Genomic DNA, 17585 nt, shown 5'->3' on the forward strand with positions numbered 1-17585 from the left:
TTGAAAAAGAATTACAAGAATATATTGATATTGTTCAATATTGCAACTTAAATGAAATTGTGGAAAAAGGAGTAATGGGAGCAAAAATATTCATCACTCATACTGATGATGCCTGCCTCTACTGATATTTGCAAGCCTTATTTATTATACAAAATGAAGTAGAAAAGTGGGGTAAGGGAATTATAATGTGTGTCCAGTACCCCCACAAATGTAAAAATAAAAATGAGTAGCAAAAGCTTGACTGTAACGAAAATAATCGATCTTTGCCGTTGTCACGCTAACCAATCGTCATCCATACCATCAATATCTCCAATGTCCATGCTGTGGTTGTCATGAAAAACAAATTATCAAAAAGAAAATTGTCATTATAAATACATTTTCTTTAAAAAATGTAAAAGAGAATGATGATTAGTATTAAGCATAAAAGTCCACAGTTATAGGCAAATAAGGACTGGAGGTAGTAAAAGGTTTGTGAAAAAAGATCATATACAAAATTTCTCATCATTTTCTCTCTTCTTAAATATTTAATCAAATATTAAATATATTAAAGTGATTCAAAATTTTCACAAATTATGCAAAAAAAATTATATAAAATTCATTACTGAAGCAAAAAAGATATGTACTGTATTTTTTTTATGAGGAAGTCGTGCACTATATGAATGTACAAACAAATAAATGGATAAGAATTTCATATTTAAAAGGAAAAACCAGAAACAGACTACCTATTCTGGGCTAGTCACACTAATGCAACGACGGAGCAACTTTAACCAACCTACATTTCTAAAAAATTATATAATTTTGAAAATAAAGACAGAAACTCTTGATTTATCTGAAAGTATACATCGCAAAAGAACTGCTTTTTTCTTTTTTAAACGCGTACATTTATTAATGATATTGTTTAATTGTAATTTTGATCCTTTTGTATTTACCGTTTTATAAAATTGATCTCCTATTTTAACAGTTTTAGTCTCTCCATCAAATATTTTTTGGTCAAAAATAAGGTGATATAACATACCTAAAGTTTTAAAGGAAATTTTCTTACAATTTCATCAATGTTGATCTTTTTCCATCATCAAATAATAGACCACATCATTTTAATACATATCGTCTTACCAATTATTTTAGTTTAAAATATGATGGAGGACCAAAACCGCCGCATTTTTTTTAAAATACAGGAACCAAATCTGCCAAATGGTGAAAATAGGGGACCAAAGTTACAATTAAACATAACACTAAAATCAATAATTGACATAGAACCAAAAAGAAAAAGAATTTTTAACATTTGTGATCTCGCAGATAACATGCATAAGAAATCAACCGCTGCCTCAAAAATTGAATATTCCACTAAGCCCAGCACTAGGAAACCCACTTGTAAAGGAAACGTATAAAATAAGCTTTTTATCACATGACCTGATGACCAAAACAAACTATGCATCATAAACAAAACATTGCCTTAATACAAATCATTAGCCGTTAGAATGTTTGTTTCACATCAAGCTGTAACAAAGGTCTCAAAGCTACTCGAGTTTGACTGAAGATAGAAAGAAAGAAAACGAAAAAAACTAGTATATCAAAACATCAGACTTATGCTACATAACCAAATTTAACAGAGTCAAATTCAAACAGGCAAGAAAATTACTATTCAATTGTATATAAAGAAGTTCACAATGAATTACATGTAGAATTGACCTCCTTTTTGTGTGTAAAACAAAGGTAAAACGTAACTGAATTTTACTCCCTATGTTACCAGAAGATTACAAACAAAAAGCAGTGCATATTAAAAATTATGAAATATATGAGGAACTTAGACTTACCAAGGTAAAGTAGAATCTTGGAAATTATCCTCCGAGCAGAGCTCCAGGCTGCTTTCATTTGCATTCAACCAAGCCGGAAACTCCAGAGGTGGTTGGTTAAAATCACGGTATGGATCATTTTCAGCTTTGGCTTCAGGTGCTCCACGTTCCATATGCTTTAAGTACTTGACCCAACAAGCTGATTTCACCAAATTCATAGTGTCATTCCATTCCATTTGATATTGATTACCTAAAGATCTGATCTCTGCCATAGCCTCATCGTCCATGACAGTATGTAAGCCTCCAGTAACATGAGTTGCAGCATGTGAATCAATAGAAAACCCCTCTGCCTGTAATGTTCCAACAGAAGGAACATCCTGTGAAGCAGAAGACGAGGTTCCAGATGAGTAAGAGGATGTAGAGGAGGAGTTATTAAGGTGAACGGTAAATTCTAAGTTATTGAAATCATGAAAATTGAGGTTCAGTCCCAAAGTCTGATTTGGAAGAATGAAATTGGGGTTTTCAGCCAAAAGGGGTGGTGGGGTAATTGGTGAAGCAGCAGGCCAAGTGTAAGAATTTGGAACTGAAGGAGGAATATGAGATAAATATGGGGAGGAAAAATCATTCAAGTAACTTGAAGAATTGGTTTTGGTTGTGCATGATGGATAGATTCTAGGATTTCTCCTAGACTTATATCTTCCATCTTGCTCAAAACTTTGGTGTTGTGAAGGCTGAGGGGATAGTGACTGTCTTTGCTGCTGTTCTTGAGCTTCTTGTTGCTGCTGCTTCCGCTGCTCACTTGCTTCTTTCATAGACGCCCTGTGAAATTTCAAGGCGGTGACAATCTCTCTCCTTGCCTCTGCCATATTCAGTAGCCTTTCTTGATAAGGCTTAATAGTGTGGAGTCTCCTTCTAACCTGTTTTTTATATTGTTGGGGTTGTGTGGCTCGTTTCTGTGCATGTTGAGCATCAACAACTTTGCCATTTTTTGATAAATTTTGACCAACAGAGACACCATCATTCACAACACACTGTTGGTTTTTTGGGTTCATCAAGTCTTTTGCTCTAGAGGTGTTTAGTTGTTTCACTAGGCTATCTAATTCCATTCCTTTTGTTATAATTCTTACTTTAAAGAGGGTTGACCTCTCATCTATATGTTGTTTGGCATCAACTTTAGTTTTGTAAATAGAATTCAGAAGGTAGGTGAATCATATGGGTTTTCTCCTACAATTAGAGGGGCAAATCACACAATATTGAGGCAGATATGGTGATCAGAAGAAAGTTCTGGTCCTCCTGAAAGGCCTCAAGAGCGTTATAAATAGTTGGGGACAGCCTAGGGTCTTTAAAATCTTTTGGACTTTAGTCTACAAATAAAATATTGGATTTTTCCTTGTAGCAAACTATGTCTGTAACCAATTTATTATTTGGTCACTTGGTTTCACCATGCCATATCTCACTTCAATATAGTCCGCTTCATTTTGGTGAATAAGTAGTACTCTACATGGCTCATTTCTTGTGTCTTTTTGGTTTTATGGTGATAAAAATATATTCCACCTAAAAGTGAGCTGAATTTAAACTTTAAAGTAATTTAGATTTGAATGCATTCATGTAAAAATGAGTTGAGCAATATCTTTAAGATTAATAATCAAATGTACATGCAAAAATTCCAAACTCTAGTTTCAAGTTAGAATCTATTCTAAAAACAGTCTATCTTACTCAAGAACACTCAAATATGTCAAAAATTAGAATTAATTCTACACCTCGAGAATTAACTTAGCCTCCTGCAACGTGGAACCAAACATACTTCTTAAACTGCTTATAGTTGCTTTCTAAGACATAGTAGCATAACAATTTGAATTCTCACATTAGAAAAGCTGAACGGAACGTAGAAAATCACTGGAAGAAAAAGATACCTACTAAATGGAGAGATAACAAACAGAACCATACAACATAACTTGTATAAAGAAGGCTAAAGGTGCAAACGTTGTATGATTTAAAAGATCAATATAAAATTAAAAAAACATAAAGGACTAATATGATGCAAAAGCTAAATTTAAAAGACCGTGGGATGCATTCTAACAAGATGCACCAAAGAATAACAAAAACATACTATTACCACAGTTTTTAGTTTTTACTTTGTTATTCTTTCGGAATTAATCAATAGACTTAATGAAGATGTTATGTTGGTGTAAATTAGTTTTAAACCAACTTTCAATAAAAACTTGTGATATAGTCTCGAAAACTCATTTTATAACTGCAATTTCAAAATAACCGCAAACTGCTGTTATCAATGAACGTCAGTGTAAAACTAGTTTACACTAACGGTGGATGTCCCGTTTTCTTAGAATTCATTGCTATTTAAAAATGGAAAGAGGCTGGCATTATTTAAAATTCTGAATACATTACAAAACAAGGCAAAAGTAGACATTCCTTTTCGACTTTCCTACCGTTTGTATTTGAAAGGGTACTGATGCCCTTAACTAGTGGCTAATAATTTCCTACTTACTTGATATGTAAATTTTTTGCACCCCCTAAATATTATTAAAAAGAGATCAGCAAAACTCATAATTGGAAAGACTATTTTTATTTCGAAAAAAGTCTTCACTAATTCAAAATTCAAATGATACACATCATTATCATTATAGATTAGTCTTAATTACTTAAAGGTAGCAACACCTTTCAGAAAAACACATGTAAAACAAGGAATTAATTTAAATTGACTGAACCTCTTAAAAGTTTGGATCTTCTCTAGTACTGAAAGAGATGTTTATCCGAAGAGAGAGCAAGACATTTAAGACCGTCTTGCTCTCTCTCTCCAGATGAATATCTCCAATAATGAAGAGAACCCAAGTTAGATAAGCAAAGACAGAGGGTACTTATGGTATTTAACGATTATTGATGTTTTGGTATCTTGTCTGTAAGTATTATGGGACCAAGCTTCTAAAACGTCAGCAACAGGCTATGTAAAATGACTGAAGAACACCCACTAATATTATTACCTTGTCTTATATTTTCCAAATATTGCATGATAGGATAGAAACTTCAAATTTTCTGTTTAAACAAGTTGAAGATCATTTGAGTCTGTTCAAGAAAACAGAGAACTTGGACCTCTTGAAACGCATAGTTTATTAAGGACAAAAACACCCCATCCCAATTTCCTTTACCCTACTCCCTACTTCGCCACCTTCCTTTTAATTGTATCTATGTGTCCTCTCTTAGCTGACGTCTGCTCTTTCTGGTAAGATGTTTCAATTTCATTATTTTACCTAGAAATGACAGAGAACTTGCTTTTACATTTTCTATCATGTTAGTGTCATATTTAGATTATTTATCTTCTTTTTGTTTAATATATCATTGAAGCATTACAGCTTTGTTTAGAAGTTTAGAGGAAAAAAGAGCAGATGATTTTGAGGATAAAGGAATGAGTAAACGGAAAGGGAAGGGTGTTCCTATCACTCCTTCCATTTTTCTTTCTTTTTCTCAAAACCCTCTCCTTCTCTCCCGCCTTAAGCTTTGTTTGGGAGTTTGGAGGGGAAGGGAAGGGAAGGCTTTGAGGGGGTGGAAAATATGAGGGAAAATGGAGAAATCTTTTAAATTTTTTAAAAGAGTAGTTTTTTAGAGAATAATAAATTAATGCATATGATTACTATATTTTTAACTTTAAAAATATTATAACAACATAGATTAAATTTGAAAAATTCATATAAACCCTCCAAAAACCCCAAAACTCTTCTCCAATACAATTTTTTAGTTCCCCAAATGAGGAGGGTTTTGTATTATGAAGAAACTTTAACCCCCCAAAGCCATCCCCTCCCATTTTCCTCTATTTCTCTCACTTGTTCATTCCTTTTTTCCTAAGCCTTCCCCACCCTTCCTCTCCAAACTCGCAAACAAGGCCTTAAACTTCAAACAAACCCTACTTTATGATGAGGTTTTTTGAAGAGTTTTAGAGGGGAATATTTTAGAGGACTTAGTCTATATCTTAAAACATATTTGATATTTTAAAAAAATTCAAAGAACAACATAATAAATAATCATATGATACTTCAATTGCACATAATTTGACTTTAAAAAATATTTTATAGTGATTGTGATTTAAAAGATAAAAAGTGAGCCATCCCTTCTAAAACCCACCATCTAAGGGTGCGTTAGAGAGTTTAGGAGGGGAGGGCTTTGAATAAAAGGAAGGATGTAGTGGAAAGAATGGAGGACTTTGAGAGGGAGGACTTTGGGGAGTTTATTTTTCTTCATAATACAAAATACCCCTAATTCACAGGAGTTCAAAATTTGCATTGGATGAGAATTTTGGAGGGCTGGTATAAATTATCCAAATTTAATTTATGTTGTTATAATACTCTTAATACTAAAAATATACTTTTTTTTTTGTGGTGGCCGGGGTACGAACCCCGGACCTTGCATATATTATGCATTGTCCATACTAAAAATATACTAATCATAAGCATTTATTTATCATTCTCTACAAAAACACTATAAAAACTGTGAAAGATTTCTCTAATATTTTCTCTACTCCCCTCCTCTCAAAGCCTTTCTCCGCCCCTACCCTACAAACTTCCGAAGAAAGTGTAAGTGTATGTATGCTTGAGAGTTGGGTTTTGAAGTGCTAAGTGTATATTTTTATATATAGTTGATATTATAAAAAAAATGAACTAACATGATAATCGATCATGTAATACTTCAATTCGTTCACACTTGGTTCATATTCAAAAACATTTTAGTGTCCTAATTTTAAAAAAGAAAAAAAAATAAGTGATTCCCTTGTCTCCAAAACTTTTCATCCAAACATACCCCAAGAGTTAATGACGCTTTTAATCTATACAATTTTTTTTCTTTGTATTGTAAGAGCATCCACAATGGTAATTCCCTAACAAGGACTCTTTAAATGGACCTCACGTGACACATCAGTTATTTATTATTTTTAAATAAAAGTACCTATTAAGGACTCAATGACTCCAATGGTAATACACTAATAAGGACTCCAATGAAAAGTACTTAAATATGTCCCACTATCTTTATATCATTAAACAAAAATAATTTATCTATTACTCCTTTTTACAAGTGGGACCAAGTAGTACACATTTTATTATTCCTTTATGCAAGTGGGACCAAGTAGTACACATTTTATTACTTTTTTAAACGTGGGACCCGTTAGTTACCCAGGAGAGAGAGGGTCCTTATATAGTTGCATGTTCCTTAACGGGGACTCATTTTTTCTTCCTACAATGGAGGGTCCTTAACGGGGAGTGGTCCTTGTTAAGTAAGGACCCCCCATTGGAGATGCTCTAAGAGATTATATCTTACAATTTCATATTTCACCACTTTTAATAATGACATTTATCCCTCTAAAAATCATGATGGTCAACATTTTTGGATAAATGTAAAAAACTTAGAAATTCATTTCCATTACCCCTCATCTTCCTTTTTCTCTCACCACCCATTTACATTTGTCAAAACAACAACCCATATGCAGTCAAGTCCTGTGAACTTGAGCACACAATAATCCCATGTACCCTGAACCTCACTGGTCTAAATTTATCAACAATATAGTATACACGGATTACATCATTAGAGAATTTGGTTGACCAACGTGAGTAAAGTGTTCCCTTCAAACCAAATATTTTTTATCGACAAAATTTAACTTTCAATCCAGTTTCACTTTGATCAACATGTTGATAGCCTCAAACTTACAAAATTAATTAGTTGAGGTTGAAACACTTGAAGACAATACCAAACTGGGATTGGGATACCAAATTTTAAAATAGTATTAGTACAATTTATGTGAAAATAAATAAGGATGGTAAACCACTCCTCCAAGCTAGCTTAAAATGATTATAACAGTAATAGTAGTATAGAAAGAGTAATATGGGTCGATTCAGACACCTGAATGGCAGAAAGACTAGTTGAAAATGTTGTTGTCCTAACAATAATTCAACCTGTGAATGAATTTCTAGCACAAATAGATAGAAGCCGTGACATTTGACATAAAAGACAAACATACAACTTGCAGGAAATTCATTCGATCCTCCGCCATACATCTCACACATGACTAACTTTTTTATATATAATAAAATAAATAAATAATAATCACTTGCTGACAATTGTTATTTAGTCAAAAAAATAATGCCGGATCAAAATTCACATTTAGGAAATATAGTCAACTTCGTCTAATTTCAACAAAAGCATACACGTTAATCTTCAAAAGTGAAAGTGAATAATTCCTAGTCTAACAGAAAATTGAATTTCCAACATCAGGATCAAAAAAATTCCTAATCCATTTAAAATAATTGTGATCAAGCTATGAAAATGACAAATAAATAACTAATCTCGACACCTAATTGTTAAAGCAATAAATATGGGTTAAAAAAACAAAATAATAATAATAAAAATAAAATAAAATGCGTATGAGAGAGAGAGAAGGAAGAGAAACAGGCCTGTTAGTTGTTGTGTAGTGGAAATGAGTTATGATAGAGCGTAGCAGGCAGAGCAGTGGATAACGCTCTGCCTCCAAGTTGGATTCTTCTTTTTTCAGTTGTTGTGGTGATTGTGATGAATGAATGAATGAGAGATAAAATCAAAGACAAGTAGTAACCAATTCTGGCCAATCCCGGCGCACACATCACAGGCGCAGTGCAGATTAAAGACGAACGAATCACACACGCATCCTTAGTCCTTACCTTTCCTTTCCCCTCTTTTTACTTTCTGCTTTTCCATCCCACACTCCCACAACAATATAAGTATAACCTTGTGTCTTTATCTTTATTTAAAATTGAAGTATTTGATTTTTTTTAAAATAATTTTTTAAATTAGAATTTTTAAAGAGTGCCTTTGAAAAAACTTAGCTACAGTTCCTTAGATGTCTTTCGTACGGTTGTTAACTAAATTCACCGTATTTCCTTAAACCCATGATTTACTCAAAGTTTGTTATATAAAAAAAAAAGTGTATTTTTAGTTAAGAACCATACGAAAAACATTTAAGGAATTGTACATAAGTTTTGTCCGTAAGACACTTTATTTATTTGCTAATATTTGTATGTTATTCTTATTGTATTTTTTTTTTTGTTATTATATAAAAAATTGTTGAAATAATAAATTTGTCTAAAATATTTGTATTTATTACTAAATTACCATTTGTTATAGATATATTTAATGTTAATTTTCATATTATTAGATAAATTGGTAGTATTAATTAATGAATATATTTGAAAAAAATAATAATTAATGCATATAAAAATTTGTGGATAGTCTTATATTCAAGGACAATTTTTGTGTGTGTAAATGATTTTACAACTATGGACAGAGGTGTAGACTGTAGAGGGAGTAATAGCAGCGGGAGTAATAGTAGCAACGCTTCATGTCTCATTACATTGAGTGGATATGAACTCATACTCGACTTAAAGATTTAGGTGGGAAATGGTGACATTAGTGTAATTTTGTACGATTTACGGAGAGAAAAATAAAAAAGAAATAATGTGAGAGAGAGTCATCTTAACTTTTATGTCTTAAAGTATTTGAAGTGAAATTTAGGTGGAAATAAGTCCGACTTAAATGATATACAACTAATTTATGTCAAGCCTAAGTTTGATAACTTTTTAATAGATAAAACTAAGTGTTTTAACGTCATAAGCTTAGCTTAATTGGTAGAGACGCTACATAATATATGCAGGGGCCGAAGTTTGAACTCAAACACCTCACTTATTCACTTTAAAAATGTGAATTTTTGACACTAGGCTACTCGATCGGGAAAAAAAACTAAGCGTTTTTTTTTTTAGAATTATGATTTGTATTTAGCTAAAAGCATTTGGGCTACAAGCAATCAAATTTAGAGTCAGCCGAGTTCCCCTCGGACGATTGAATGTTAGGCGAAAGCAAGTACAACTAAATTTGAGTAAGATAAATCTTTCTGAAGTTTGTTGAGGTTCACAAAGGTCGTGGAAATGTTAGTATCAGAAAAAACTTAGTGGAATTTGATGATCTGACATTTTATTTGTGTTTACAACGCCACTAACTAAAGTAGTTATGGGCAAGGAAGCACGTTCTGAAGAGGCAGCACATGTGTAGATGAAAGAAACGAGAAATATCGAGAACGAGGAAAGATCAAGCCAAACATGAGGCGCCAAACACCCTAAAAACTGGAGAATTCACACATTACCAGCATAAGTTAGTCTAACAAAGCTAAATTTTGTAGGTCGCGTTGTTTTGGTTTGTTGGTCTAGTATTTGTCTATAAATATCACACTTAATGAATAAATATGGATGTTATTGAGATAATTGTGCCAATTAAATACTCCCTCCGTCCCAAATTATAAGCAAAAAAAACTCATTTTCTTTATCCTAAATTATAAGCAAAAAAGACCAACTTTCATCATATTTAATTATATTGTTTCAAAAAATTATCTTTTCCAAAGGAAAATTAAATGCAAAGTGCATTCAATTTGCTCTCTCTTTCATTTTCTCAATAACCAATAACCAATGAAAATTGTTTTTACATCTTCCTATAAAACTTATTTCAAGGATAACACAAAAAACTATGTTGCAAACTACTATGTTTTGGTTTTCTTAATAAGTGTGATTTTTTTCTTCTTATAATATGGGACGGAGGGAGTATATGTGTATGTAAATTAAATATGGATGTTCATATAGGTCATGTTTTTTACTTACTCCCTTACAATTGACGAGAAAAATATTTGCAATTCAAACCTGGTGTTTAAAATGGAGAAAAAAAAGAAGTGAGAGAAGGTAAATGAAGAGAGAGAGATAGAGAGAAAGGTAGATGACTGAAAGTTAGAGAATCCAAATCTGATGTCTTGGGAGGCTTTTTTTTTCCTGTCTGCCCCATTTGTGAAATTTTAATACTAATATGCCCCACTTGAAGAAAAAAAACCACCAAAATGCCCTAGTAATGATCAAGTAGTACGAGTATGCCATTTCATTTGGCAGACTTGTGGCCATGAGTATGCCATATCAAATGCCGGACTCGTGAAGCATTTTTTATTCTTTTTTTTTTTTGTTTTTTTTTGGTTATTTTATATTATTTATTTATTTTATCAATTTTAATTAACATAAAAACATAAATTAAAAATATGGAAAAAAAAGTCAAATAAAATACTTAGTAAAATATTAGAACAATAATATTATATTAATTAACATTAAAACATAACATAAAATGCATAAAAATATAAAAATAAAAAATTATTATGACAAATAAAAAACTACAAATGTCCGTCAGTGCCACATACCCTACGTCTAATGTCACGAACAGGATAGCGTGGTTCTTCCAGTTGTATGTTGTCGATAGATGATTGCACAGAAGAACTGCCTCCTTGAAGAATTCCATTAAATGACTGAAAAAATCCTCTTTAAACTTCAGTACCGTCTTGACACCATACTTCGCGTAGAAAATCGTGATCGACTGTGCCCCATGTAGCGTTTAATGATGGACTGGAAAAATTAAAATTATGCGTCGGTGTGAAGTTATTATGTGGTTGGGTTTGTTGTGTAAACCGAAGTTCGAAATGTTCTTGGGGTGTTCGGTTTGCATAGAAGGTTTGCGGGGTTTGGTTTGGGTAGAAGCTTTGGGGTGTTTGGTTTGTGATGAATTGGTTTTGTGGAGTTTGGTATGTGTAGAAACTTTGAGGGATTTAATTTGCATTGAATTGATTTTGGGAGGTTTGACCTGTGTAGATGTTTTGGGGAGTATCGTTTGGATAGAATTAATTATGTGAGTTTTGGCTTGTGTAGAGGTTTTGAGTGTAACACCCCGTTTTCCCAACGTAAAAATTTCATAATTAAAAATCAGAGTAATTCCACTTTAAACGGGATGCTACACTTCTTAAAAATTCATAAACTGAATAAATAACAATTTATTCTTCAAAATCATTTAACATAAGTAATTCAAAACTCCGCAGCGGAATTAGTTCATTCAACATAAAAAGCCTTTGCCACGCAGGCCTCATCAGAAAATCTCATAAGTCTTAGTTCAATATTTATTCATAAAAGTTCATAAGCAATACGTAAGGAATAGAAGTAAAGTCAAGTCTCATCCCATTACGTATCAGAGCACCTAGACACACATGTGAGGAGTCCACTCACGACGCCTCTAATCTTGATTACCTGCAAGTTACCCATACGAAGAGCAACATTTCCAAGCAGAGGGGTGAGATTTCTCAAACAATAATATAAAGCATATAAATCATGTAAAGTACATTCAACAACTTAAACATCCTATAATTCATTAATCATATCTAGCAACTTAAACTTCCTTAACTAGTATCATTATTCTTCCTACAATAGTCATATACTTCATATTATATCATCATATAAATATCATCACATATCTACAAATATTAGTCATAAGCATTATCATATATTCCTTTTAATCATAACATCTTAATCATAGACATACTAATCATAACCATAATCATCAAATCATAATCATCAACTCATAAACAAACATCATCATCAAAACAATCATGAACATCAAAAACAATAATCATTTAGCATCTTATAATCATCATAACAGCTTCTTAATCAAACTCATAATCGACTTCATAATCATAGTCATAAACAACTTCATGATCGACTCGACTCTTGACTTGACAATGCGACTCAACTCGACTATGCAACTCTTATCATCTTAAATCATCTTGAGTCATCATGAAAATGCAAATGCATGTGGTACCAATCTAGGGCATAAGCCCTCGTCGCTTGTGAGCATAAATATACTCCTAGGGCATAAGCCCTCGTCGCTATTTGAGCAAAAGCTCCTAGGGCATGAGCCCTCGTCTCTGGTTGAGCATAAGCTCCATCGTCGTGGTTGAGCAAAAGCTCCAGGGCATGAGCCCTCATCTTTAAATGAGTATGCATGGACTCAACATCTTACGTCTTAGAAACTTCATGAACATCTATGACATCTTAACAACTTGACGACTTCATAACGACTCGACGACTTAACAACTTCATATCATCTTAACGTCTTAACGTCTTAACATCTTAACATCTTAGCATCATGACAACATATGGATCACATAAATAATTCATGTCATATCATAATATAACAATATCAAATGATATTAAACAACATCTTAAAACATCATATTCATCAATCATAAACAACATCATATAACATCATATTTAAACATCAACAATAATTCACTATGTATCTTTGTAAAAACATAATAAATTATCCACAACATATTTTCATGTCAAACCAAAGCTACTGGAAAGGTATCACAAATATCAACAACTTTCATGTTTACAACAAAGATCAATTCAAAACAGAAACATATGAACAAAACGCAAAAACATGAAACAGAGAATGCTGTCACCGTACAGTTTCGCTAAGACCTCCCTGTAGTATTTTCATCATAACTCAAATACCAAACATCATTTTCACGTCAAACCAAAGCCACTAGAAAGCTAACAAAATTATCTAAAACTTTCATGTTTACGCCTAAGACCAATTATGTACAGATCAATACCAGTTTTCATTTTAAATTCAGAAAAGTTGTGCTGAAAGTCCATAAAAATTCACTGTGACCTACGTGCAGTAATTTGACCATAACTCAAGTTCTATATATCGTTTTGACGTGAGACCAACGGCATTAGAAAGCTAACATCCATACCTACAACTTTCGTGTTTACACCTAAGACCAATTCCGCACCGATCAATACAGGTTTTAATATCAAAATTCGAGCAGAATGCAGATTTTCTCCAAGTTTCACCTAATCTCATGGTTCTAACCTCAAAACTACTTCCAATAATCATCCTATGGATTATCTAAGGTCTGTACATAATTTCTACATCATTTCAACAAGTTTTCATCATCTAATCATCAAAACTCTCTTAAAACCCTAATTCTCAAATTCTCACAAACTCTCCCCAACTTGTTAGATGTAATCTAATGATTTAACAACTTAATATTAATGCAAGATAGTCTCACCCTCACCTTAGATTAATTCCTGAATCAGCAGCAGCGTTCTTCTTTCCTAAGGTCCTCTCCTCTTCTCTTGACTTTTCTCCTCTTCTCTTCTTGTTCTCCTCTTTTCCAAAAAGCGGTTTAACGTAAAACTCTTTCTAAAAACCTAACTTCTCTATTTATAACACCTTCTTATTTCTCTTACACCTCAAAACTACTCTTTTCCTCATAATCTTATTTATTTCTAAATTAAATATATCTCTCCCCCACTTAATAATAATAATACACCAATAACAAATATATCTCTAACAAATAACAAATATATTTCTACACCAAATAACAAATATATCTATAACAAATAACAAATATATTTCTACACCAAATAAAAATTATATTATGCTAGTAAATACCAACATATAACATAACAAAATATCACATAAATCATGTAAATCATACCAATCATATAAATATATTCTAAAACTAATTAAAATAATTAAACAAAAAGGAGGGCGTTACATTGAGGGGTTTGATTTGGGTAGAATTGGTTTTGGGGGTTTTGGTTTGGGTGGGTTGGTTTGTGCACGTGCCATAGTTTGGTTGGGTATATGGAGGGTTATCATAAAATGTTACTATGTCCATATTTGAAAGTTGTTGTGTTGTGGCGGACATATTTAGGACTTCAAAATTTTATGGTGTATCATCTAGTGATTCAGGTTGTTGTGAATGTGGGTCCCTTAAATGTTTGTTGCTGGAAAGATATCTTGTATACGATTTAAACCAAATCATATACTCCCTCGTTGGTTTAACTTCATCTGCATAACGCTCGCCATGCAACACATAGTCATGACGATTTTCCCACATTTGGATTTCTTCAGGATATTTGTGTTTCCAAGAAATCGTGTATTGCTGCCTCAGGTCAATTTCATGGTACTTCTTCATGCATGTTGGTTCATCTGGTGGTATATTTTGTGTGAGTCCAACAACCCATGTGTATGGGAATAGAAGATGTGTATGGGAATTGGGAGAAGTCATATAATGAACTTCCACAATGGTTGTCAGCCATGAAACAATATCTTCCAAAAACCGTCATTGTTTTGGAACCTAAACCTTACAAATTCAATGGTCAAGTGTTGGAAACGCACAAGATCTTCCATCGTCTCTTCTGGGCTTTTCATCCATGCATAGTTGGTTTAAATTTTTGCAAACCAATTGTCCAAGTTGACGGTACATGATTATATGGTAAGTACAAAGGTACTTTGTTGTTGGCTATTGCACAAGATGGTGAAAACCATATCTTTCCCATCGCCTTTGCACTTATGGAAGGTGAGACAAAGGATGCCTGGAGTTTCTTTCTGAAAAATTTAAGAAGGCAAGTCACACCACAGAGATATTTGCTTGATTTCAGATAGGCATGAATCAATAAAAAGCGCATACAATGATCCGCAAAATGGTTGGCACGATACTCTAACAACCCATGTGTACTGTATCCGGCACATTGCACAGAATTTTATGCGGGCGATCAGAGATGGAGAGCTTCGAAAGCAAGTTGTCAATATGGGTAATAATCACACTCTTATTATCATGAATTCCACATTTTTTTATAACTTATCTAATTATTATTATTATTTTTATGATAATTTTGCAATGTAGGTTATGCATTGAACGAGCTTACATTCAAATATTACCGCAACAAAATCCGAGGGGAAAACGAAGAAGTTGTGAAGTGGCTAGACAAAATACCCAAAGAAAAATGGACACAGGCATATGACAAAGGTGTACGCTGGGGTCACATGACCTCTAACCTTGCAGAGTCGATGAACAATGTGTTCAAGGGTATTCACAACCTCCCTAAAACTGCTTTGGTGAAGTCAACCTATTATAGGCTTGCATCACTTTTTGCAGAGCGAGGAGAGAACGCGAATATCAGGTTAAAGACTAATCAAGCTTACACCGAGCATTGCATCAACACACTTAAAGCCGAAGTGATTAAGTCCCACACTCACGAAGTCAATCAGTTTGATTGAGAAATGCATACTATTTCTGTCCGCGAAACTGTCGACCACAAGGAGGGAAGGCCAAAGGGAACTTTCAAGGTCGACTTGCATGTAGAGTGGTGTGATTGTGGGAAATTTCAGGCTTTCCATATGCCTTGTTCACATGTCATAGCTGCTTGTTCTAGTTTTAATCATGACTACCGAAGATATATCCATCAAGTTTACAGCAGTGATCATGTATTCAACGTGTACAATACCAGGTTCGAAGTAATTCAACACCCTTCATATTGGATCCCATACGAAGGGGAAATTCTCTGCCACGATGAGACAATGCGAAGAGTGAAAAAAGGTCGTCCAAATAGTACTCACATTATGACTGAAATGGACGCGGTGGAAAGAAATCCAAGAAAATGTGGAATGTGTCGTGAGACCGGACACTCACAAAAAAATTGTCCTCTTACTAGACAAAACTAGTTATTTTTGTGTAATTGATATTTTATATTGTGCTATCTTTTAATGTAATAAATATTATTGTTGTTATATTTTATTATGAAGTTTATTAGTCTATTTTCAAAATATTTTTAATTTAAGTTTTTAGGTTTTAATAATTAAATTTGAAAAAAAAATCTACAAAACCACAACAAAAAAAAAGAAAAAAAACGAAAGACAAAAAGAAAAAGCCCTTCACGAGTCCGCCATTTCAATTGGCAAACTCGTTGCCACGTCGCCTTCATGAGCGCACCATATGATTTGGCATACGCTTCAAAAACTCAACTAGGGCATATTGGTATTTAATTTCTCAAGTAGGGCAGATTGGTAATAAAAACTCACATGTAGGGCAGACACGTGAAAAAGCCGTTTTGGGAAGGGATCTTGTACCTTTTAAGGACATAAAGGGTGGATAACTTTAGGCAAAAATCTGATGTTTTGCATTAGGGTTGCCACGTGGAAAGGTCAGAAAAGGAATCATAAGTACTACTTCAGTCTCATTTATAAAAGAAAGATAACTTTTTTAGACTCATTCAATAAACAATGTATCTGACCTATATTAAAAACTAGATACATTATTTATTGAATAAACTTAAAAAGTAAACTTTCTATTATAAATGAGACGGAAGGGAGTATAAATCGTTTGAATTATTACATGTGCTTATTGTGGCCTCCACTTGTGTTGCGGTTTCAGGTATATATTGTTTGATTAATTGGGTTGTGATATAGCAAGATTGAATTGTCATTTATGAATTAGAATGCAGTCCCTCACACCATTTGTCTACCCTAGTTAACACCCCAAATTGTATTGTCATTTTCAACTATAATAAGTAGACATGGCGGTGGGACCACTTTATTTGTGTTTTAATCTGTCACACCAACCAGCCCAAATTAATTTCTTTGTTCAGCAGTATCCTTATTGTGCCTATACAATACAGTATGATTTTTTGATAGTAAAAATGAATAAAAAGAGCAGAGTAATGCAGTCTAATTAAAGGGAATTGATAGATGCACGTATCAAATCAAATATAAAAAATTTGATCAAATTAATTTCCCACACTTTTTTATATTTGATATGTTAAAAAAAGTTTAGTGCATCGTATATATAAAAAAAATTGTTCATTCCACTTTGATATGTTAATTTTCCGCAATAACAATTTTTTACTATTACTTTTCCCACGTTATGTAATTCTCTCGCGTCCTGTGTTTTTTTTTTCTTCCAAAAATGCCCTTGTAATTTTCGGATTTTAGAATCCGAACTAAGTTTTTCTATTGTTATGGAGTGAAAACAAATAAGTTTTTCACTAATTCGGATTTTATAATCTGAAAACCTCAAAAAAAAAAAAAAATAGGGCGCTTTCCTTGATTTTTTCGGAT

General features: G+C 32.9%; 1 protein-coding gene and 1 pseudogene across 2 annotated transcripts; one reads left to right on the plus strand and one right to left on the minus strand.

Moving 5' to 3' along the window:
• Positions 1-6202, minus strand: LOC146942351 (hydroxyproline-rich glycoprotein family protein). The gene is made up of 2 exons (XM_085756321.1): positions 1815-6202; positions 1-321 (listed from the first exon to the last, which is right to left on the minus strand). The coding sequence occupies exons 1-2, from the start codon at positions 2897-2899 to the stop codon at positions 273-275; spliced, it is 1134 nt and encodes a 377-aa protein (XP_085612447.1). The 5' UTR covers positions 2900-6202; the 3' UTR covers positions 1-272.
• A 3997-nt stretch (positions 6203-10199) lies between these two features.
• Positions 10200-15994, plus strand: LOC146942352 (uncharacterized; annotated as a pseudogene). The gene is made up of 2 exons (XR_015032658.1): positions 10200-15283; positions 15376-15994. The product of XR_015032658.1 is annotated as an uncharacterized LOC146942352 (transcript).
• The last annotated feature ends 1591 nt before the right edge of the window (positions 15995-17585 follow it).

Source organism: Medicago sativa, chromosome 3 (assembly GCF_051527215.1).
Source record: "Medicago sativa cultivar Bolivia chromosome 3, Bolivia_mono, whole genome shotgun sequence".
Classification (NCBI taxonomy): Eukaryota; Viridiplantae; Streptophyta; class Magnoliopsida; order Fabales; family Fabaceae; genus Medicago; species Medicago sativa.

Coding starts and splice junctions, on each gene's coding strand:
- LOC146942351 (XM_085756321.1), bottom strand. CDS start 2,899: ATGGAATTAGATAGCCTAGTGAAACAACTAAACACCTCTAGAGCAAAA. Junction 322..1,814: donor CAAGATTCTACTTTACCTTG/GTAAGTCTAAGT, acceptor TGACAACCACAG/CATGGACATTGGAGATATTG.